Source organism: Macaca fascicularis, chromosome 5 (assembly GCF_037993035.2).
Source record: "Macaca fascicularis isolate 582-1 chromosome 5, T2T-MFA8v1.1".
Lineage (NCBI taxonomy): Eukaryota > Metazoa > Chordata > Mammalia > Primates > Cercopithecidae > Macaca > Macaca fascicularis.
Window position 1 is genome coordinate 47685823 of NC_088379.1, and position 23345 is coordinate 47709167.

General features: G+C 41.9%; 2 protein-coding genes and 1 pseudogene across 14 annotated transcripts in view; all 3 read right to left on the minus strand.

Annotated features, from left to right (window-relative positions):
* Positions 1-14910, minus strand: part of TXK (TXK tyrosine kinase) — a 79428-nt gene extending 64518 nt beyond the window's left edge. For 9 of the 10 annotated variants that reach the window (XR_012434817.1, XR_012434816.1, XR_012434814.1 and 6 more), the window contains exon 1: positions 14815-14910. Coding sequence is in view for 1 of the 10 variants with exons in the window: in XM_005554841.5 (XP_005554898.2) it covers positions 14815-14830 (16 nt within the window). In the remaining 9 variants the exon portion in view is untranslated. Of the gene's footprint in view, positions 1-457; positions 14694-14814 lie in introns of those variants that run through there. The other variant, XM_074039737.1, reaches the window with a different exon arrangement.
* A 551-nt stretch (positions 14911-15461) lies between these two features.
* LOC102132917 (large ribosomal subunit protein eL43-like) lies at positions 15462-15810 on the minus strand (annotated as a pseudogene).
* TEC (tec protein tyrosine kinase) overlaps positions 15462-23345 on the minus strand; it is a 137724-nt gene continuing 129840 nt past the window's right edge. For 2 of the 4 annotated variants that reach the window (XM_045392340.3, XM_005554845.5), the window contains 4 exons: positions 22436-22500; positions 19933-20051; positions 19687-19844; positions 15462-18535 (listed from right to left, as the gene is read on the minus strand). In XM_045392340.3, the coding sequence (XP_045248275.1) occupies positions 18452-18535; positions 19687-19844; positions 19933-20051; positions 22436-22500 (426 nt within the window). In that variant the 3' untranslated portion in view covers positions 15462-18451. Of the gene's footprint in view, positions 18536-19686; positions 19845-19932; positions 20052-22435; positions 22501-23345 lie in introns of those variants that run through there. The other 2 variants (XR_010586809.2, XM_074039736.1) reach the window with 2 other exon arrangements.

Genomic DNA, 23345 nt, shown 5'->3' on the forward strand with positions numbered 1-23345 from the left:
AGTAAAGTAGGGCAGAGATCACTTTGAGGAGGTGAATGATCTGCTGTTTAGGGACAAAACAACCTCACTACAACTTCATTCCAGGGTTCCCAGTAGGTGTAATCCAATTAGAACCAGAGGGTTTAGGAGGACGTTGAACTAACCTTGCAGATTTTTGTTTCTAAGATAGAGTTTAGGATGGAGAGGAATGATTATTAAAAGGTGGGGAACACTGAGCCATTTTGGAGGCTGGCTGCAAAATTCAATTCCTACACATTATCAATACATACTAGTTCCTTTCCTATCAAAGAAGTTGATCTTCCAAACCTACATTCATACATCTGTGACTTACCTTTCTCTGATTTGGACATCACCATTGCTCAGTTGTTGAGCCATTGACACACTGATGGTCTAATGGGAAATCTCTCTTCTCTACCCTGGACATACAGTTCAAGTCCAAGCCCAGGCAAGGACTCACCTTTGCACCCACTGCTGTTTCATTGCTCCCCTCTGATTTCTCTCTTCCTTTTCTTTCATTTCTCTCTTCCTTTTCCTGCACCCAGAAATCACTCATTTTCCATGGTCCACCCAAAGACTTACTTCTGGAGACAAAAATAAAATAAATTACTAATTCCCAAGAATCTGCACTATATCATATTCTTTGGTGTTTGGATTTCAGCTACTTCTGACTGTCCATTTTCATCTGCTGTGTCTGCTGGGATGAGCAAACTGCAAAAAATCACTCTTCGAAGAGAGGGTGCGTTAGCACTTAAGGACTTTGGCAGGAATGGGTCTCGTTTACATTCTAACCAATTTATTCCAGTGTTGTTTTAGAGCCCCAAATAGATCTGTATCTATCCAGGCCAGAGGATGCAAAACTAAATGTTGGTTACATAAATGAATGAAGTAGGTCAGAATAGAGTGTAGACTGTGGCAAAATGTTGTGACCAAGCCCACTTGGAGGTATTCAAATTCAAAATTTAAAAAATACTCCCTTCTTCTCCTATATCACCATTTTTTCCCTCTCTACTGGATCATCAGCATACACACACACACACACACAGACACATGCACACGTGCGTAGTTACTTCAGCGATTAAAAACAGAACAAACTTCTCGTGATCTTATTTCCTTCATTGATTTGCTGCCTATTTATTGTAAAATCTAGAAATAAGTCTCTCTCTCTTTTTTTTTTTTTTTTTTTTTTTTTTTTGGTTGAGACCGACTCTTGCTCTGTCATCCAGACTGGAGTGCAAGTGGTGCCATCTTGGCTCACTGCAACCTCTGGATCCCAGGTCCAAGCAATTCTCCTGCCTCAGCCTCCAGAATACCTGGGATTACATGCACCTGCCACCACGCCCGGCTAATTTTTGTATTTTTAGTAGAGATGGGGTTTCACCATGTTGGCCAGGCTGGTCTCAAACTCCTGATCTCAAGTGATCTGCCCACCTAGGCCTCCCAAAGTCCTGGGATTACAGGCGTGAGCCAGTCCTCCGGCCCTAGAAATAAGGCTCTTTACTTGCTGTCTCCAACTGCTCTCCTTCCACTACAGTCAGGCTGTCATCTCTACCACTTCTAAAAAAAATACTGCTCTTGTTAAGGTCGCCAGTGACCCATGCACCACTAAGTCCAATGGTCAACTCTAAGTCCTCCTCTTACTGAACCTCTCTCTTGGCAGCATTGGTACCACATCCCTTGGCTTTGCTCCTTGTCAGTCTCTTTTGCTGCTTTGTTCTCTACCTCCCTGACCTCTTAATAATGCTAGATTTCCTGCAAAGCATTTGATTTCTTCTTTTCTTTGTCTTATTCACTCTTTTGATTATCCCATTCCCTCCTGCAGCTTAAAAACCATCTATCAACTGATGACATCCAAATGTACACATCTAGCCCAGTTCTAATTAACTCCAGACTCACCTACCCAAATGCATTCTCAAATTCTCCACTTGGATGTCTAGTAGATACCTCAAGTAAACAGGAGATGAAATCTGAACTCTTTTACTTCCTCCCTCCCCAAACGGGTTCTGTCACCCTTCTCCATCTTGTCAAAAGCAATTCTGTCTTTCCAGTTGCTCAGGTAAATAATCTTAGTCACCCTTGACGCCTCTCTCTCTCTCACACCCAGGCCAATTTATCAAGAAAGTATGCTGATTGTGCCTTTAAAAAATATAGTCTTCCCCAGTGTCCATGGGAGACTGGTTCCAGATCCCCCAACAGATATAAAAATCCACAGATGCTTGAGATCCTTATATAAAATGATGTAATATTTGCATATAACCTACACACTTCCTCACATATACTTTAAGTCATCTCTGGATTACTTATAATACCTAATACAATGTAAATGCTATGTAAATCATTGTTACACTATATTGTTTAGGAAATAATGACAAGAAAAAATGTGTGTACATGTTAAATACAGACGCAACCATCCTTTTTTTTTCAAATTTTTTTTTCAACAGCTGGTTGAACCCAGGAATGTGGACCCTGTGGATATAGAAAACTGTTTACTCAAGAGTTTTCATTTGGGATGATGAAAAAATTTTGGAGATAGAGAATAGTTATGGTTTACAACAATGTGAATGTACTTAATGCTGCTGAACTGTACACTCAAATATGGTTAAAATGGCAAATTTTTGATACATATATATATATCTATTTCAACACAATTTAAAACACACACACACACACACACACACACTTATTGCTTTCCCCATCTCATCCGTCACCACCATGGATAAGCCACCATCACCTCACCTGGCTCACACCAAAAGCCTCCCAACTTCTTCCTGCTTCTTCTCCTCCCACTATGCTTTATTCTCAGCACAGCAGCCAGAGTAATTAATTTAACTCTTAAGTCAGATCATGTTGCTCCTTGTCTGAGAACCCCACAATAGCTCCCCATTTCACTCGGGGTTATAGCTACATGTCCCACAAGAGCCTATAAAATGTTCCATGATCTGGCCTCCTGTTGCCTCTCATCTCCTCTGCAATAAGCTCCTGATCACCTCGCTCAGCCACACCCCGATGCTGCTGCTGGAGCCATAGGGCCTGCTCTCACCAGAGATTCTTGGCTTTTGTTTTTTCGAGAGCACTCCTCCCTCCATTTTCAACTCCCTCCAATCCCTCCAAGTCTTTGCTCAAACCTCATCTTCTAAGTGAATAGCTCTCTGATTTGTTATTATGCCTATCTGTACTTCCTTTAAGGTTCCTCACTCTGCTCTACTTTTTCTTTCTTTTTTGGTGCATTTCTCATGTTCTAACATGCTGTGCAATTTATTTACCTTTTTTTCTTTACTGTTTGTCTCCCTCACTAGTATGTAAACAAGCACCTTTGTCTATTTTGTTCACAATTGTTATATCCCAAGAGGCTAGAACACTTTTTGACACAATGAATGCTCAATAAATATTTTTTCAGTGAATGAATAAATGAATAAATATGTTTGAAAGAGCATCAAAATTATAGGCTTGCTCAGAGGATGTACCCGTCTTGATTCATTCCTAGTGGGAATTTGCAAATGGTATTTGGAACAGAACAAGCAGGTTCAATTGGAAGTGGTGAACAGTATGACCAGAGAGGAATAACTCAGTCATAAAAGTCCTTGAAATAAAGGAAGATAAGACCTTGGGAGTCTATGTAGTAGGGGGGCTTGATAGATACTGAAGCTAGAGAACAACTTGGCCACAGGCCAAGCAAAGCAATCAGTTCTCAGCCTAGAAGCCATTGGAAAATGGTCCAGCAAGATGAGCTCTGATCATCTATGTAGCCTTCTGTTTTAATATAAACAAATTATTTATTATCATCAAAGCCCGAAAGTGTATATAATGGCCACCTTATTCTTGAGTAATCACTAGCATGTTATGTTATTCTCTACTTTTTTCTGTATGCTTGAAATATTTCAAAACTTAAATTTATAAAGAAAAGGAAAAACTCAGAAAACCAAATAGGCCTGTGATTTGATAATTAGGTACCCATTCTATGATTGATAGCTTTCTACATGTACATAACTTTTAGTGATAGATACAAAAGGATTTTTATTTCCCCAATTTGGCCTCTGTCTTACCTTTTCCCCAACAAGATTTATCATCTTCCTCACTATCCCCAGTAGGAAAACCGTTCTGTCGCTTCCCCTTTCCGATCTTCCCATGTCTGTGAATGAGTCCACCATAGAAAACTTAGATTCTTCCTGAGCCCTACCCTTTGTATTCAATCTGCCATCAATCTATCAATCTGTTCACAGGGCTTGGCTTTTTCTTTCTTATACACCCTTCCAATAAGCCAGGCTAAGTCCTCATCAACTCATACCTGTAATTTGGCATTAATTCACTTAGTCCTCACAATGACCCTGTGAAGTAGATGCCACTTTACAGATGAGGAATCTGAATCAGAGAGGTTACTCCTTACCAATAAAGGGCTAGTAAGCAGGGAGCCAGGATTTGAATCTAAATCTAGAGTCTCTGCTTCGAGCTGTCTCCTTCAATTCACCCTATATACCCATTTCCCTAAAAGCCTGCCTCAGCCAACTGCTCTTCATCTTCAGCATTATATCTTCCCCCACTTTCAAGATCTTCCATAAGTGACCTCACCCTAACTGCTTTAGCTTTCACCAATTCCCGCTGCACTAGCTTCTTCCGCTTGCTCTGTTCTCACAGACACATTGTGCATCTCTGCCTCCAACCTGGAAAGGAAGACTTACATTGCAATCCACTCCCATCTACTCTTCCTTTCAGTTCCCAAAGCACCTATGGTCAGTCCTGCCCTGTGGCTCCTAGTTAGGTACCACCTGAGATGGTCATTTAAGTTTCTCTATGTAGGCGTCATCTCTCACAGGGCTTCTCAATCTCACCAGTATCAACATTTTAGACAGGATCATTCTTTATTGTGGGGAGCTGTCTTGTGTACCACTGAATATTTAGGGCATCTCTGGGCTTTATGCACTAGATGCCAGCAGCAACACAGCCCTCTCCCTTCTAACACCCACACCACCACCACCTTCCAATTGTGGAAACCCAAGTGTTTCCAGGCATTGCCAAATGTTCGCTGGGGACAAAATCAACCCCAGCAGAGACACTGGACCAGACTGCAAGCTTCTCAGTCTCAGGGACTGCATCTTATCCTTTTTTTTATTTTTAATTTTTTTTGTCTTCTCCCCAGCTTCTGGCATCAGTGCCTGGCACATAACAAGAACTCAATAAATAGCTGTTAAATAAGACCCAACCAATATCAACACCCTTACATTATATCTGAGCTCTTTTTTTTTTCCACTCATTCATCTTATCACCCAGTATTTCACAGTGTGATGCTGGCCACAGAGAAAGACAACTTGATCGTGACCTTTTGACTGAGTGGAATGACAAAGGGGTGAAGACTGAGCTTCCAGAGCTTTAGCCAGCATTTGTGGTGGCTCATAAGTCTAACCTTTCATTCCAGACGTATATTTTTAAATAAATCCTTATCCAAAATAAAGTACCAAACCATGAGATGCCAAATGAAATTATTAAAAACTCTCTGGCATTCAAATGTGTTTGTTTTTTCTTTTCTGTATTAAAAGAAAATATGGGGTTCAGCAGGCTTTAGTATCAGGCAGACATGCAGTCAAATCACTGCTCCCTTTTCTTGGAGTAACAGTGTGATTTTGGGCAATCAAATCTAGAAAATGTAGGTAATAAAAGCTGTCTTCTAAGAAAGGGTTTTCCCACTTCTACCAACATAGCCTTTACCATATGCCAGGCATGACAGATATACTAAGATCTTACTATACTATGCTATGCTAACTTACTCACTATACTAACATTATGAATCCCATCTTAAAGAAACAGAGGAACAGAGAGCTTCAGCCATTTATCCAGTCACATAAAAAGCAGCTGAGCCAGACGTCAAGCCCAGAGTCCATGAGCATCACAATAAGACTATCCTTGTGGATGAGAAGATTAAATAAGATCACAGAGGCAAACATCGCTAGAACATACCAGCTACTCTCAGTTACTTTACCACTTTGTCCCCCAACCAGTTCCCTAGAACTCATTCAGCAACTATTTATTGGGTACTCACAAAATACATTTAAGGTAACCAAACAGGAGCAGGTATGGTTTTTCCCTCTGAAGACAAAATGGAGGAAGAAGACTGAGTAAACCAAAGTGAATCTTCAGCTCCAACTCCTCTCTTCTGAGCCAACTCCACCCCTGACTCAAAGGCAGGTGTTTCCCCCATTCAGGACCCCAGGAGACTGACTCTGTCTCCCTGCTATCAAAGCAGGCCTCAGGAGAGGCTCTCACACTTTTTCTCAGTAAGGTATAAATGACTGACACAATGTTAAATAGTAAACATGCTGTACTGCAGAGCTTCAGCAATGTCATGCTTACTGCAGTGCAGAGGCGTGTACATGTTTGTAAGCATGACATTTGTAACAGTCAGGGTGAACACAGAGAGAGGTTTCTCTTAAGGAACTGGCTCAGGTAGTTGTGGAAACTGGCAAGTCCAAAATGTAACAGGGTAGGCTGGCAAGCTGAAGAGTGAGAGAAGAGTTGCAGTTTGAGGCCAAAGGTGGTCTGCTGGCAGAAGTCCTCCTTGCTCAGGGAGGTCTGACTTTCATTAAGGCCTTCAACTGTGGATGAGGCCCATCCACATGATGGAGGGTGACCCACTTTAGTCCAAGTCCACCGATTTAAATGTTAATCTCATCCAAAAAGTACCTTCACAGAAACATCCAGAATAATGTTTGACCAAATATCTGGGCACTGTGGCCCAGCCATGTTGACCCATAAAGTTAACCATCACAACACATGAAATTTAAATAGTTTGACCCTTGAAAAACATGGTATAAACATTTACATGAAGATTTTCTTCTGCCTCTGTCACCCCTGAAATAGTAAGACCAACTCCTCCTCTTAATCCTCTTTCTCAGACTATTCAACATGAAGATGATGAGGATGAAGGCATTTATCATAAGCCACTTTCACTTCATGAATAGTAAATCTATTTTCTCTTCCTTATGACTTTCTTAAAGCTTTTCTTTTCTCTAGCTTACTTTATTATAAGAATACAGTGTATGATACACATAACATACAAAATATGTGTTGATCAACATTTATGTTATTGATAAGGCTTCTGGTCAATGTTAGGCTGTGAGTAGTTACATTTTGGAGAACCACCTTGTTCAAGTGTCAAGAACTTTGTGTGTGTGTGTGTGTGTGTGTTTTGTTTTGTTTGAGATAGAGTGTTGCTCTGTCACCCAGGCTAGAGTACAGTAGCATGATCTCGGCTCACTGCAACCTCCACCTACCAGGTTCAAGCGATTCTCCTGCTTCAGTCTCCCAAGTAGCTGGGACTACAGGCATGCTCCACCATACACGGCTCAATTTTTTGGTATTTTTAGTAGAGATAGGATTTCACCACATTGGCCAAGCTAGTCTCAAACTCTCGACCTCAAGTGATCTGCCCTCTTCGTCCTCCCAAACTGCTGGGATTACAGGAGTGAGCCACCACACCTGGCCAGGTCAAGAACTTTGAAAGAGAAATTGCTGGTATCAGTCAGCAGGCAGGAGTATCTGGGACTAGAGAAAGGACTCCCCCAGCTCCCTGACCTCACAACACATGGCCACACCTGATAATATTCCCCTTGGTTTCTTCTGCAGCCTGGAATTTAGGAGAAAATATTTTCAAAAATTCTTATGTTTCCCGATTCAATAGCAAAGACAATGGCCTTTAAAGAAAGGTACAGACTTAACCTACCACTGCTTTAATTACCACCCAATTTTATTTAATTTTCCCCAAAGACCAAGAACAGTGGTGAGCAGAAAGGCAAACCACTGCCTTGTTTGTGGTTCCATCCTCTACCCAGCAGACTTGCTGCCCCATAAATAATCATTGCGAGAAAAAAATCACACCATGAAAGCCAAACAGCTCCCTAGTGTTCCCTTGCTTGGCATGACTTTCCAAGACAGCAGGCATCTTTATTTACAGATTGAAGTGTTGGGCCAAAATTCATCCCAATGCGTGTATCAAGGAGTATTCGATGCATGATCATTTTCAATTTACAGCAGCACAGGTGTTCCCAGTAAGTAAGTAGAGCACGCCTTTCCACAGGCATTCTGTGATTACAGAAGCCATTCTTTGCATTGTTTTGCCTATTAATCTGCAGAGAGAAAGCCCATGAGCTATTAGCAAATTCCCAACTTAGGCTGGAACTCGTGCATATCAAGGGCCTTTGCCAGAGCGACAAAAATGCCCCAGAGATAGGCAATGACTATTTGCCTGCTGGAAGGAAATGTGGAAATAATATATTCAGGCTTGAAGATTATCACTGAAGGAGCTGAGCTTCCTCTCCCATGCTTACATCTGCGCTGTTCTTTTCATCTATTTCTTATTCCTCGGCAAATATCTCTCATAATGAGCCTCAGGCCAGCAAATCAGAAAAAGGGCATCGCATCAGATGTAATCTCTGTGACCTTTAGAAAACGGAACGTCTGTCACGGGGTAGGCAGTTGGACCTGCCATCCTTGGTATTTGTTTTTTCCTGGGAAGGATTTGTGCCCCTCTGTCCTCTGGGATAGGCTCCTATTGGTATTCTTTCCACCCCCAGAGGTTCCTGGGTGGCAACAGCTGGGCTGATTGGAAATAGGTTTCCACCAGGGGGCACTGGAAGAAAGCAAGAGTGAGAAGCGCCCCTTCTCAGAACAGTTCCTAAGGTCACCTCTGAAGAGGACAAAGGAACAGATGTGAAGAGCTGTGGGGCCCAGGCTGCGCGGGAAGCAAAGCCGCTGTCGCTTCCTCGTGTCTAATGTTTTGAAGTTTACATCATCACCTCCAGTTCATCCCCTGGCATTTCCGATGTTGGGGTTTCGTTTTGAATCAGTGCCTTGAGTGAAATGCATTCCTACTGAATTTGGTCATCATAATAACTGGCACATGGCTAATGATTTGTATTTAAAAACATGGCTTGAAACTAGCTGTTTCAAGAGCTGCCTTAACCCAAAGACCAGGCTTGTCGACCAACCCAGGCACTCCAGATTGTGGTTTTAAGATGAGGAATGTCTGATACCGGCAGCTTTTGCAGTTGATAGGCTGTGGTGAGTCGGGAAGCCTTGAAAACTTGTAGTTTTGGAAAAATGGCTCTGGGTGACCAGAGCTGATTCTATAAGTTTGCTGCAAAGTATCCCTTTTTTTTTCTTTCAGAAATTTACAGAAAGGCCAAACTTCCTCATTACTCTGCCATAAATGCCCACCACTACATCCATTTCTTTTCTTTTCTTTTTTTTCTTTTTTCTTTTTTTTTTTTTTTTTTTTTTTTTTTTGAGACAGAGTCTCGCTCTGTCCCCCAGGCTGGAATGCAGTGGCGCTATCTCGACTCACTGCAACCTCTGCTCCCAGGTTCACGCCATTCTCCTGCCTCAGCCTCCTGAGTAGCTGGGAGTACAGGCGCCCGCCACCACACCCAGCTAATTTTTTTTTGTATTTTGAGTAGAGATGGCGTTTCACCGTGTTAGCCAGGATAGTCTCGATCTCCTGACCTCGTGATCTGCTGGCCTCGGCCTCCCAAAGTGCTGGGATTACAGGCGTGAACCACTGTGCCCGGCCCCACTACATCCATTTCTTAAGGGCCTTTTGAAGATAGGCACGTTTTAGCCACATTAACCCATGTTATCCGGGGAATGTGACACGTAACTAGCTTGGCTATAGCATGGATTTCTACCTCTGAACAGGAGTTAGAAAAGGCTTCCAAGTTGGAGTTAGACTTCTTGGTTTGGAGTTAGACACCAAACCAAGACCCCACACCAAGGAGAGGGGAAAATAATAAAATTGGGACATTGAGTTTTTCACGTAAATGTTTATTCAATTTAGAAACGTATCCTTTATTCTGAGTTTATAACCTTTATGCATTTGGGGTGTGAAGTGATCCTGTGTCTGTGTTTGCACGGGTGTACACTTTTTCTTTTGATACTAAAATGTCCATTCTTCTAAGTGATGGTCTCCAGAGATGTTAGTTTTTCTAAATGTAGGAATAAAATAAGTAATTTGTATTAGACCTCGACTGTTCTGTTTTTTTGACATTATACTGCCGGTGAGACCTTAAAGAAGGGAGGATAACTACTTTAGGTGAGTCATTGGCAACTAAGAGAAAACAAGTACCTAGCTAATGGGACAACAAACTGGTCAATTTGAGTGGAAGAGTGGTGCTTGACTCGTCTATGGCCTGAAGGGGTGCTGTGTGGGGCAAGGAGATTCTAGAAGCCTGGGAAGCTGGATGGGGGTCCCAGGCACCAGGGAAGATAATGGTTTCTGGGAGTAAAAGGTGCTATAAGGAAAGGCAGAATCTTCCTGAAGATGACCGCTCATCTGTTTCTCAGCTTCCGCCAGGGCAACCCCCCCAGGCACGGACAGCAGCCACCCAAACCCTTGTTTGGTCTATGAGGCAATTTTTCTTTCTTTCTCAGAAGAGGCTGATGTGAGTTGGACTTTACAGGCACCTTGCCCACAACCTCTCCCCTCCCCTACATCTCAAAACAGTATTTCCTAGAACACTGTTTTCTGTGAGCTCAAAGTTCATAACAAGCTCGCAGACATCACACCCAAGACATCGAGCCAGCTTGTGATGTGAAGAAGCGCTCGGCCACAAGGCGCACGGGCGTGGCTGGCACTGGGCCGGAAGCCATGCTGCTCACTGACCCTTGGTGGGCAGGAAGTGCGGGCGCTGCTGGCCTGAGGGGCTCCACAGAGGAGTAATGGGGGGATCTGCAGTAGTTACAAAAGGTGGCTGCAGTTATTACCAGACACTTGAGGCAGTGATGGAGTGGAAAACTGAAATGATTTAAAGACAAAAGAAAAGACACATCTAGTGTCCATTTTAATCTTGAGCCTATTTTTCAGAAAGGGCATCAAATTCCAGCCCCAGGCAGAAGGGTGGCCAAAGTGGCCAAGTTCTTTTTTAATCTGCGGCTCCTCCTGCTTTTGTCACAGACTTAGTTATCTATTGTTGGAAACAAATTATTCTGAGACCTAATGACTTAAAACGTTTATCTGACACTTTCTGTGGGCCGGGAGTTCTGGAAGGGTTTAGCTGGGTGCCCGTGGCTCCAGATCTCTCAGGTAGTTGCAGTCAAGCTGGGCCCAACCAGAGCTGGAGAATACACTTCTAAGCGGATTCCATGGTGCCTCAGTTCCTCGTGATGGGGATTCTCTACGGGCTGCCTGAGAGTGCTCCCAACAAGGCAGCCAGCGATGCAGAAGGCAGAAAGCCTGAGATCGCAGGAATGGGAGCCGCAGCCTCTGTAACCTGGTCTCAGAGGTGACATTCCATCACCTTTACCATATTCTAATCACGAGAAGTGAGGTACTAGGTCCAATTCATACTCAAGGAGGAGGACTGCATAAGGGCCTGAATATCTGGAGGCAGATATCATCAGGCCATCTTAGAGGCTGCCTACCACAGCTACCCTCCTTATCTTCATATTCATAATAGTAATAATGGAAGGTGTTGACCTAACAAAGTTGGTCTGAGAATCAGATACAAAAAGGAGTAGGATAGGACTCCGAAAAGAGAGGCCCAAGAAAGGCGGTGTGACCAAAATGTCCTTACCTTACCCACAGATCCAGTTATCGAGATGAACCCAGAAACTTGCCTTTTAATAGCACCCAAGGCATGCTTCAGGCACACCAAGACTTAGAAACCACTCTTTCTACTAAGTTGTAAATAAAGAAAGGCAGAGAAATTAGGCAAACAGGGGAGCTAAGAGGTGAACTTTTTAAGCCCCCAGCTATTCTCCCTTGCCCTGTCCTTTAAATAATTCTCCTAGGCTGGATCTGTTCTCAGGGCAACTGTGAGTTGATGGAAATGCTGGCAATACCAAGTACATTTCACAAACTGAATCTCACTGGAGCAGTGCCCTGAAACCCCACTCCAAATCTCCCATCAGTATGATCAATATCCCACGCTCCACAATTACCTTCTCCTACCATATAGCAACCTTTGAAGCCAGACTTCTATGACAATGCTTAAAACAACAAACGTTTTTGGCAAATGACCCTAACAAACACATAAACTTTTTTTTTTTTTTTTTTTTTTTTTTTTTTAAGAGACAGGGTCTCACTTTGCCACCCAGATTGGAGTGGAGTGGTGCGGTCACAGCTTACTGCAACCTCAAACTCCTCGGCTTAAGCAATCATCTTGGCTGGACCTTTTTTTTTTATTAACAGTAATACATCTTGAGGCATCACTTAGCTGTCTCCTTGTCAACAGTAAACACTCATTGTTTTACCCAGCAGAAAATGTAGCCACATTCAGCTGCAATTGACAGTAGACAACAGGTGATTCTTATCATCAAATCAAATTAACAGACGCTGGAAAGGAGAGTGAGCTTTCATCAAAGCCATGCCAGAGAGAATAATCCTCAAAATACCCCGCCAATAGGTAGTCCCTTATTTAATCCCTTGGGCAATCAAATCCTTGTCTCAACCTTCACAATGATTTATTTTATATATAACCGAATCGTTCCTGCTCTAATTTACAGCATTTTCTTTAGTTCTGACCTTGACGGAAATAAAGAGCAGATGCTCACACAGCTTTTAACATTTAAAGATTCTTAAGTCACTGTTGAGCTTGTCTTGCCAGTGGGGGTGGCAGGGGACACAGGTTGCTGCTTTTTCACTTTTTCTGCTTTGCTCTGCTTGGCCTATATTTCTGTTAACAGGAGCCTTGTTCTTATCTGCGTGAATGGAAGACTACGAGTTATTTTCAGGTCAGCACAACTGGAATAACGTGGTCTATTTATTTATTTTTTTACAAAATCTACAAACAATTGTTGGCTCCTGTAAGGGGATTTGGCTTAAATAGATGACATTTAAAAATTACAATCATTTTTTCCTTAATGCCACCTAAAAGTCAGAAATGTAAAAACTTGACTTTTTTTAGCTGGCCTTTGATTGCTTTAATCTGATATGACTGAGCTTTGTTGAAGCTTGGTTCCATCATCATCTAGTATTAAAATCAAAGACAGTATTTTCCTTCCTTATCTGCAAAATAACGCCCTCTGAGTCTTAGAGATAAATTAACAAGTATTTCCAAAACTGAGCAACTCCCAAAATAAAGTTCTTAAAGCACCTCTTAGGTTTATTGTTTCTTTACATTTTGTTGCAAGGTGGCCAAAAAGGGAGTCGCCTGGGCAAAAGTTCTAGTTCTGGATTTTGTCCAGCATTTGTGGATCACGGTTGGCAGATTTATATGTATACAAATATACACATACACATACACACACTCCCTTTGAGAGCTTATTTATATATACAAACTTATATATGTGTGTACATATGTGTGTGTGTATATATATTTTTTTATATATATATATATTTAAGGCAAAAGGAAGAGCGCTTAAATCCCAAGTCTGGCAAGTCTCATGCTTGGCCAGGTGTGGTGGCTCACACCTGTAATCCCAGCACTTTGGGAGGCTGAGGTAAATCATTTGAGGTCAGGAGTTCGAGACCAGCCTGGCCAACATGGTGAAACCCTGTCTCTACTAAAAATAGAAAAATTAGCCAGGCATGGTGGCGTGCACCTGTAGTCCCAGCTACTCGGGAGGCTGAGGCAGGAGAACTGCTTGAACCCAGGAGGTGGAACTTACAGTGAGCTGAGATCACGCCATTGCACTCCAGCCTGGGTGACAGAGCAAGACTCTGTCTCAGAAAAAAAAAAGTCTCATGCTTAAATCCTGAGTGTGACAACCATGTGAGCTTTTGGTGAGATTTAAACTTTCAAAGGCACTATTTTCTTATTGGCTACATAAGAATAACAATTTTCACCTTGCCAGTTTGTAGTGAAGCTTTCAGATAATGAATATAAAGGAACTGGTATAGACCATGGCCCATGGTAGGTGCTCAATAAATACCTTTATAAAGAAACAAAGATATTGCAATTCTGATATGATGGCTGCCTTCTTATTTAGAAGACTATTCTGCTTGTTTTTCTTTTTATTCTAATTTCTTTGGATTTATAAGCATCCCCACGGCTCTTTCAAACCAAGGATCTTCACAGATAACAGCATCTAGGGAATCTTTCTCTGTTCTCCTAAAACTAGCACTTATTTTTAACGGTGGTCTTATATTCTATAAAAATATTAAAATAACATCTTCATATGTAATATTATATATGAGGGAAAGAGACATTTAAGCCAGTGTTCACACTCGACCATGTTCACACTCTTAACCATGTGGAGACTCATGACTTTGACTCTTATTTTTGCCTTTACTCAGGCTCTGACTGCAGGTAAGAATCAGTTTTGCCTAAATTTCAATTGCCTGGGAAAGGTCCTCAATAACGGATGTCTACACAAAATTGTGAATAAATACTCCTGTGAAAATAAGGGTAAGTCTATATGTTTACATGATAAACACAGTTGTGTTTTAACCTCTCTTCCTTTTGCCTTAAATATATTTATTTGTGTCTGTGTGTGTATTTATATATATATAAAGTTGCCAACTGTGATCCACCACTGCTGGAGCAAATCCAGAACTAGAATTTGGTCTCCTGGCCTTCAGTCCAAAGTTCATTACAGTCTCATTCTAAAAACAAGTACTTCACACTGATTGCATTTCTACACACACATATGTAGATTCCTGGACATTCTTTTGTTTTTCTTTCATTTATGTTCTCAATGCTGAACCTTTATTAGAATTACATCACCACCGTGGTTCTTTAAATAAGAAACAAAACTCTGTCACAACATCTGAGGAAATTACCTTTTAATGTTCCCAAGCTCTGTGCCTTAGAAAGAAAAACATCCTCTGCTGTTCAAGAAGAATAGGTCCAGAACAAGCCCCGAAAATAAATTGAGAAAGCTCATCTTACTCACAGGAGGAAAGGATCATGGCAGCCCCTTCTGCAGGGAGCACACAACAGTCTTCAGTTCTTCTGCAGTGCTCCACTCACAAAAACACATCTTTCAACTGAAATCATAGTTCACTCAAGATGTTTCTCACGGGCAGAGTTAACCCCACCTATTTTCCTGTTCTGAAAACCTCAGAAGAGTATAAATGACAACCAATGGCCTATATAAGAAAGCTCAGTAATCTCCATCCCAATCTCTGAGGGTGTCTGCTATTAGTCTCTCATCCCCAAAGGTGTGGGTGACTCGCAAACATCATTTTCAAGAAATCACAAAATTTTGGTAAAAGGCACCTTTAAAATCATCAAGTCAAACTGCCCTCTCTGGACTGGGAAGGAAATGGAGGCACAGACAGAATAAGGGACTTCCCCAAGGCCACACTCTGAGTGGCAGAAACAATTAGATTCTAGGCTCTGGAATATTGAGTTTAGAATGTTCCATCCTCCCACTCAGCAGATACTTTATTTGGGCGAAGTCAATCTAGTAATAACCCTAAAATGTGATTGGGGGATGACTGAGAAATATAAAAACACCAACAATACAAAACACACTTGGGAGTTTCACTTCATCCCACTGGAAAGCATAACTATGTGTTAACTAATTAACAGAACAACTTTTTTTTTTTTTTTACATAAATTAACCCATTTATTATAGGCCAGTGATGTCTCAAAGAGTAGAGGAGCATCTACTGGTCTTTCAACTCCTTCAGTCTTCTGATGGCGGACTTTATCGTGACAGCGGAAGTGGTATTGTATGTCCAGGCACTGCCAGCCACTGTCTTCATGCAGGAACCACAGTGCCAGATCCCCACAGCTCGTCTCTTCATCTTGGTTTTGCCACAGAAAGAGCAAGTGTACTTGGTGTGCTGGCTGATTTCAATTTTCTTCACCATTTTCTGGCGGGAGGCCCCATAGCGGGTCCCGTATTTACTGATGATCCAACTTTCTTAGTACATTTGGCCATCTCGCCACGAACCAGGTCCGAGCCCAGAGAGCAACAGAACAACTTTAATGAAGACACAGCATATTCCCATTGCCCTTCCAATCTCCTGTTTAGATTAGGGTCTCCTTAGCATTCTGGGTGATGACTGTTATTTTTACTTCCCCTTCTGCCTTAGTTATGCTTTCGTATAAAACCTTTTTTTTTTAAGTCTTAGTGAAAAATATTTAAAGTTTTTTGAAGGAAATGTTCACAAATGTTGCCAGGTACTATCTATCTTGTTTTCCCATAAAAAGCATACATTGACCATTAGGGTAGGGACTCTTATCTTCTCCTCACTCTCTTTCATACCACCTAGTACTTCCCATAGCTCCTCAAGGTGAAAAAGGAAGTATGGGATGGGAGGAGGGAAGGAGGGAAGGTCAGGAAGGAAGGAGAAAAGGCTGATAGTGATAGTAAGGTAGAGTGTGCCAGGACCGACTCCTTGAATAAGCTACAAGTCAGTTAAAAGTTGTGCATGGTTAGCAACCAAAATGCCCATCAGTGATAGGCTGGATAAAGAAAATGTGGTACATAATGCACCATGGAATACTATGCAGCCATACAGAATGAAATCATGTCCTTTGCAGGCACATGGATGGAGCTGGAAGCCTTTATCTTCAGCAAAGTAATGCAGGAACAGAAAACCAAACACCACATGTTCTCACTTATAAGTGGGAGCTGAACCATGAGAACACATGGACACAGGGAGGGGAACAACACACACTGGGGCCTCTTGGGGGAGGGCAGATGAGGGGAGAGCATCAGGAAAAATAGCTAATGCATGCCAGGCTAATATCAGGAAATATATCAGGCTAATATCAGGAAAAATAACTAATGCATACCTAGGTGATGAGTTGATAGGTGCAGCAAACCACCATGGCACACGTTTACCTATGTAACAAACCTGCACATCCTACACATGTACCCTGGAACTTAAAAAAAAAGTTGTGCATGTTTTTGTCATGGGGGTATGGTTAAACAGGTAGATGAGAAGGAATGTGGCAGATTGTGATAAGGCTCAGAATAAGCAGTTTACTTTCTTCCATTACAAGGGGCACAGGAAAAGAAAAAACACAGCCTTCAGTGGATGGACTGCCTGCTGCACAGACTCTAGACTGGCCAGGATGAAATGAAATGGTTCTCCAGGGTCAAAGTGAAGGTGCTGCCCAGAGCAGCCAGTCTGTGTGTTCACCCAATGCTCCAGAGAGACCATCGCAGCCTCCAGAGGAGACGGAACTCCTGAAGGGAAGGCACTGTGTCTTCCTCAGCTAGTTACCCCACCAATAGCAAGAATAACGTGTTGGGCAATAAACAGTCTCTGGGTGACTGATATAGTTTCTTTTCGCTGGCACTCACGTAACCAAGATAATTTCTTTTCCTTGGTGCTCACGAGGAAAAAAGGCAGGCCCTAACTCCATTGATGTCTTAGTAGAGCTTCTAAGGGTGAGAAATCCACACACAGAGTCTTGACAGCAGGGTCTCCTGTGAGGTACAACAGTCCTACCCATCCAGGAACCCAAGTCCAACCAGGCCTCCTAAAAAACGTGCGGGAGCCAGCTCAGAACACCATGCTCACTGTTTCTCTTGGTAGCTTCCTGGATCCTCCACCACAACTTGGGGTGCTTCTGGGCCCTGCGTGAGGTGGGGGCAAACTTTGTTGTGAACGTCACCTGATCCTTCTGCCCTAGAGCCCAGCACTTGCAATTATAGTGCCTGTGCCCCAGGGAATATTCTTAAGGGTTAGAAGTAGATTACCTAGTTTAATTTTCCATCTGATTCTGATTAGCTGCGGCCACCATGGGCAGGATTACATAGGCCAAATGCACGTGGTTAAGCTGGACAGGCATCCCCAGACACATTTACCTGAGTGAGGAGGGGGTGTTACTCATAGAAGAGTCTAGACTTTCTTCTCTTCAGGTATATTTGATGTTCAGGGGGAAATGAATTAACAGCTGTTAGGCACAGTCTCTAGTCCTAAGAAGGTGAGCTCATATACTACAGGATTAAAAGTTTCAATTAAAAGACAACTCGTGTTTCTTATAAATATATAACTTTATATATTACATATATTTACAATATATACAGCATACAAATATTGTTCATGTAATACTAAGAGCAGTCTTGAAAACTGAGATGTTTTCAAAACAAAAGATGGGTACTTATTTAGGTGGGTTCCTGATTTATCTAGAACCCAATTGTAGACAATGTCTCAGGCCCAGATTTCTGTAGAAGTCAAAGGGAAAAAGAAGGGTTGCTGGGTCATGACTCTAATACCCTTCCCCTTCCCAAATACCCTGGCCTTCAACTGGCATCAGTTAACATGGTCCCATGTGTGCACCCCTAAATGGCCAAACCCTGGGGCTACACACAGTGCCTGGTAAACAACTGTCACTCAAGTGCCTGAGGAATGAATAGAAATGAGTGATTTTAATCACCATTTCTAAGGCAACAGAGTGTTTCTAAGTGGAAACACTCTGGGAGATTCCGTCTAGAAACAAATTCTTTATGTGTTTCCACTTTACAAGTAAAACCATCTACATGTCCAAGTGCTCAATAAATTAAAAGCCACAAAGTGCCCATCCTTCCTTGCACTTTGGAATCTGGGAGCCACTGGTTACATCACTTATCTTCCAAAAGTTTCTTCACATTCAACTAGTTCATCTATTGTGCGCAGCAGATCTTCAAAAGAAGGCCTTCCCTCTGGTTTCTACAATTAAAAGTCAAAGAGAAGCTGTAGGTTCCAGAATCCATTCCAAAAAACCTCTCACTGCTCCAACTCCTAAACATAGCATATTACAGAGAGGCTTCACTGCTTTGGGACTGGGACATACAGGCATCTCCAGAGGGGTCTTGTCTCTACCCTAATCTACCCTGCATGTATTGCTGCTAGGCTAACCTTTCTAAGACACTGCTTTCATGTCTCTCTTCAAGATACATGCCTGTGAAATCAAGTCCTGCAAATTTATAGGACCCTCTATAATCTGCCACTCCCCCACCCTCTTGTCACCCAATTTTATTCCCCACAAAATCCCTCACATGGGGTGTCTGTTAAATACGGCCACTATCTCCACTGTCGTGCACAAACATCGTGTTTATAACCACCTCCTTACCTTTGCTCAAGCTGTTCTCTCTCCCTTTAGCACCACTTCCTGCCCAGAATGTCTATGCCCATCCCAATCAACTCTTGGGGAGGCAGTACAGCCAGTGGTTGAGACCCTGGACTTTGGAGTCAGACAGGCCTATACTGCTCTGTAGTTAAGTGACCCCAGGCAAGCAGCAACCTCATGACCCTTAATCTTCTCATCTACAGAGTGGCACAAAGTGTCTCCACCTCAAAGTGTTGTTTTGAGAACTAAATCCAAAACACTAAGTATAGTGCTTGGTACATAATACATGTGAGCTAATGTTACTGTCTTTCAGAAGTCATTCGGCATCTAACCTCTTTTAGGAGGTGACATTTCAATACTTCCAAAGATCTCGGAAAGTTGAGGTTTAGAGAAAGAAACCAACTCTGGTAAAAAAAAATAATATTTCAACTCTACAAGTGACCCAGTGAAAAAAGAGCTACTTCTCCAGGTGTATTCCCCAAGTCCCTAGCTCAGGCAACGATGGAAGGAGTCCCACTTGCGAGTGAGGAAGCAGCCTGAATGTATCGAGGTAGTTATTAGCATTTTCCACATCTTTACATTCTTCTTCCCGTTATTCAGAATTTGAGTTGAGAGGGTTGGCTTCCTACCTAGAGCTTGAAATCACTATAAAGCACGCAGCACCTCACTAGGCTATAAAGACTGCATGTTGTCTATTTACCAAGCCCAATCCCTAAAAGATTCAAAAAGAAAGCCCACAAAAAATCTATACCTCCTGCCAACATCTCAGCATCACTTCATATACATAGTTGGATGCCAACTTCGGCTGGTAGAGTCGGTGGCCTCGAGTAACCATGGTTACCACTTCATAATTGGTATATTTTTCAAAGGGCATTCTGCCTTCTGTGAATACTTCCCACATTAAAACACCTGGAAAAGAATCAGGATTACCAAATGGATGTATCCACTTCCTCCTCAGGGCGGACGGACATGAGGAAACATGGACCATGGATCTTACCAAATGACCAGACATCTGATTTGCTGCTGAAGCGGCTATAATTAAACACTTCAGGTGGACACCACTTCACAGGAAACTTAGCACCAGAAGAACTTGTATACTGATCATCCAGAACATACCTAGAGTAAGACACACCATGGGCTTACACCTCTGAAGAAAAATCTGCATTTTCTACTTGTTCTTTCATTTTTTTTCCCCTTGCAATCAAAAACACAGTTGACTGAAGTCCAACAAGCATCCGGTTGAAGCTAAATGTTCACCTCAGTGGCCACACCTGGTGATTTCCAACTTCCTCTCAGCTTAATTTAAGTGCATGAGATGGATGCATCACCACATTACCATCTGCACTTTGATTTTTCTGTTTTTCTTTCTTTTTATAAGGCAATGGAGACAATGTATCATAAAATACTTTGCAAGCTTTTCTTTGTAAGCAATTCTGTTCTTTAAATAAAATTTTACCCACAGGCCCCATATGTAAAAAATCTAAAGCAGAGCTGCTCCAGAGGAAGTGGTATAAAGCATCTAGAAACACACATGCTTTCAGCCCTCACAATTCCACAGAGCACAATTTAAAACTATAGCATATGAAGATGGCAAATGCAAAAAACAAACAAACAAACAAAAACACAACACAAAATGCCACATGTAAACAGTGGAGTATGCATTTATACATAACATCCCCACATACATACATGCACTCAAAACAATACTATATAACTTTTTTTTTCTTTTTTTTATTATTATTATTATTTTTTTTAATAACTTTTTTATGTGAACATACTATGTCCTTCTGGAAGAACATACAAAAACTGTTAACAGTGGCTAACTTTGGGGGAGAATCCTTGATTAGGGTTGGTAGATGAAAAGACTTCAGCCCTTTCTGTAAGGTGGGCAGCACATATTTACAAAAGGAATGTATTTCTGTATTATATGTGAATATGCCATTAATTTCTAAAAGCTTCCATGAGAAAATTTTCAAAGAATTGCACAAACGTCCTTTGCTCTGTAGACAAAGATGATGACTCAGCACAAAGCCAGCTGCTGGCTGGCAGACAATGCCACTATGGGCTGGATCAAACTGTCGGCCAGGGGAGTCTGACTTTAGGGTATAAAGAGTGTTTTTGAGTGGTTGATACAAAAGTGCAGATTTTCTGAAAGCCTAACATATGAAGATTGAACATATGAAAGTGGCCGACAGCCTGCCAAATATATAGTATCTTTATATAAAAGCAAATAAAGAGCACTGGGTAATTAATATCCTAAGAGTTGGAAGTTCTGGTCCCATTTCTGACAGTAACAGTTTTCTAATCTCCCTGGGCCTGAGTTTCCTTAGGAGTTAAACCTGGCCCTACATGGCCTGGTCCTTGCCTGCATTTATAAGCATTCCTGGCGCTGCCCGTTGGCCAGCTACCCTAGCGCTTTTTCCATTCCTTGAGCAGGCCAGACGTGTCCCAGACTTCAAGCTTTTTCACTTTTTCTTCCTACCTGAAATATTTTATCCTTTTATTTTCACCTATACTGGCTACTTCCTACCTTCTTGTCTCCAAACAAATCTCCCTATCGCAAAGAAGTCGTCCTGAACATCAGATCGAGTAGCCACCCTCACTCTTGCCCTGCATTGTCACTCAGCACCACCTCAAATTATCTGTATTACAGGGATCAGTCAACTTTTCTGTAAAGGGCCAGATAACACATATTTCAGATCTGGCAGGCCATACAGTCCCCAAGACAGCTACTCGACTCTGTATCTGTAGCGGGAAAGCAGTCACAGGTAACACCTAAATGAATGAGCGAGGCTATGTCTCAGTCACGCTATTTTTATGGACAGTGACATTGGAGTTTCAGATTTTTTTTACATGTCATAATATTCTTTTCATTTTTGCATCTATTTAAAAATGTGAAACCCAAATGAAGTGTGGGTCAGACTGACAGCCACAGTTTACCAGTATCGACCCTGCTCAATCATGTAACTTTATCAGGTCTTCTGATTCACCTTCTTCCTGAATGTAAGCTGCGTGCGGGCAAGGACTTGTAGGTCTTATTCTCTAATGTGGTTCAGCCTATCATTATGCCTGGCGTGCAGCAGGCACCTGATTTTTTATGGGTGGATGTATGGATGAATCAATGGACAGACAGAGGAAGAAGCGACAAAAAATAAACTAAATACCTTTTAAAGGTATTTTATAATACTATTAAATTATAAAAATTAAGAGAAGAAAAACACTGCAGACATGGACATACTAAAAACCTCACCACCAAATACGTTTTTGTGAAAACAAAAGATTCTAGAAATCTAATCCACACCAGGAAATATAGTATATTTAACAGGCTATACTACCACCTAGTGGAGAGAACTACTAACATCACAATATATACTTATTTTAATCTGAGAATCAGTTAACAAGATTTCCTTTCTGCTTCGTCATTGCAAATTATTCCCACACTTATTAATTCCACCAAAAAAATGCAAACATCACCTAAAACCACATATACTTGGACATACCTGGCCATTCCAAAATCAGATACTTTTACAACTCCCGCCTCACTTACTAGACAATTTCTGGCAGCCTGGAAAACAACATTATGATGGTATATTAGTTTAAAAATTCCACCATTTAAGTAGGAAAATATAAGTTCTGTTCATATTAAATTTAGTGTAACCTAGTCAACATTTGCAGAGAGTGGAAATGTCCTTTAATAAATTGTTTTTACCCCTATGGAAGTATTTCCATTGTGTATTTGAAAAAATGAATAGAAAGGCAGGTCAGAAAGTCATATTGCAATAAGGCATTATTGCATAATCTTTACCAATTGTCTTTTTTTTTTTTCTTTTTTTGAGACAGGGTCTGCCTCTGTCGCCCAGGCTGGAGTGCAGTGGCGCAATCTTGGCTCACTGCAACCTCTGGCTCCCAAGTTCAAGTGATTCTTCTGCCCCAGCCTCCAGAATAGCTGGGATTACAGGCACCTATCATCACACCCAGCTAATTACTGTATTTTTAGTAGAGACGGGGTTTTACCATTGTGGCCAGGCTAGTCTTGAACTCCTGCCCTCATCCATCTGCCTCGGCCTCCCCCAGTGTTAGGATTATAGGTGTGAGCCACCACACTGGCCAACTGTCATTCTTAAACAAGGGCTAATAGAAGAGTCAACTCACTTTTCTCCCTCCCAGACCTGGTCTTATTAAACTATCCAATTTTCTTACTGACAATGAGAACATCTCTTGAAGTCCTTAATCCAGTTCTCACTGGATTAATCCAGTTCTCACAATGATGGGTGACCAATCTCTTATCCAATATTTCTGCTCAGTGATTGGTCATCTCATCCCAGTCAAAGAACAGGCTGGGTGCAGTGGCTCACGCCTGTAATCCCAACATTTTGGGAGGCTGAGGCGGGTGGAAAACTTGAGGTCAGG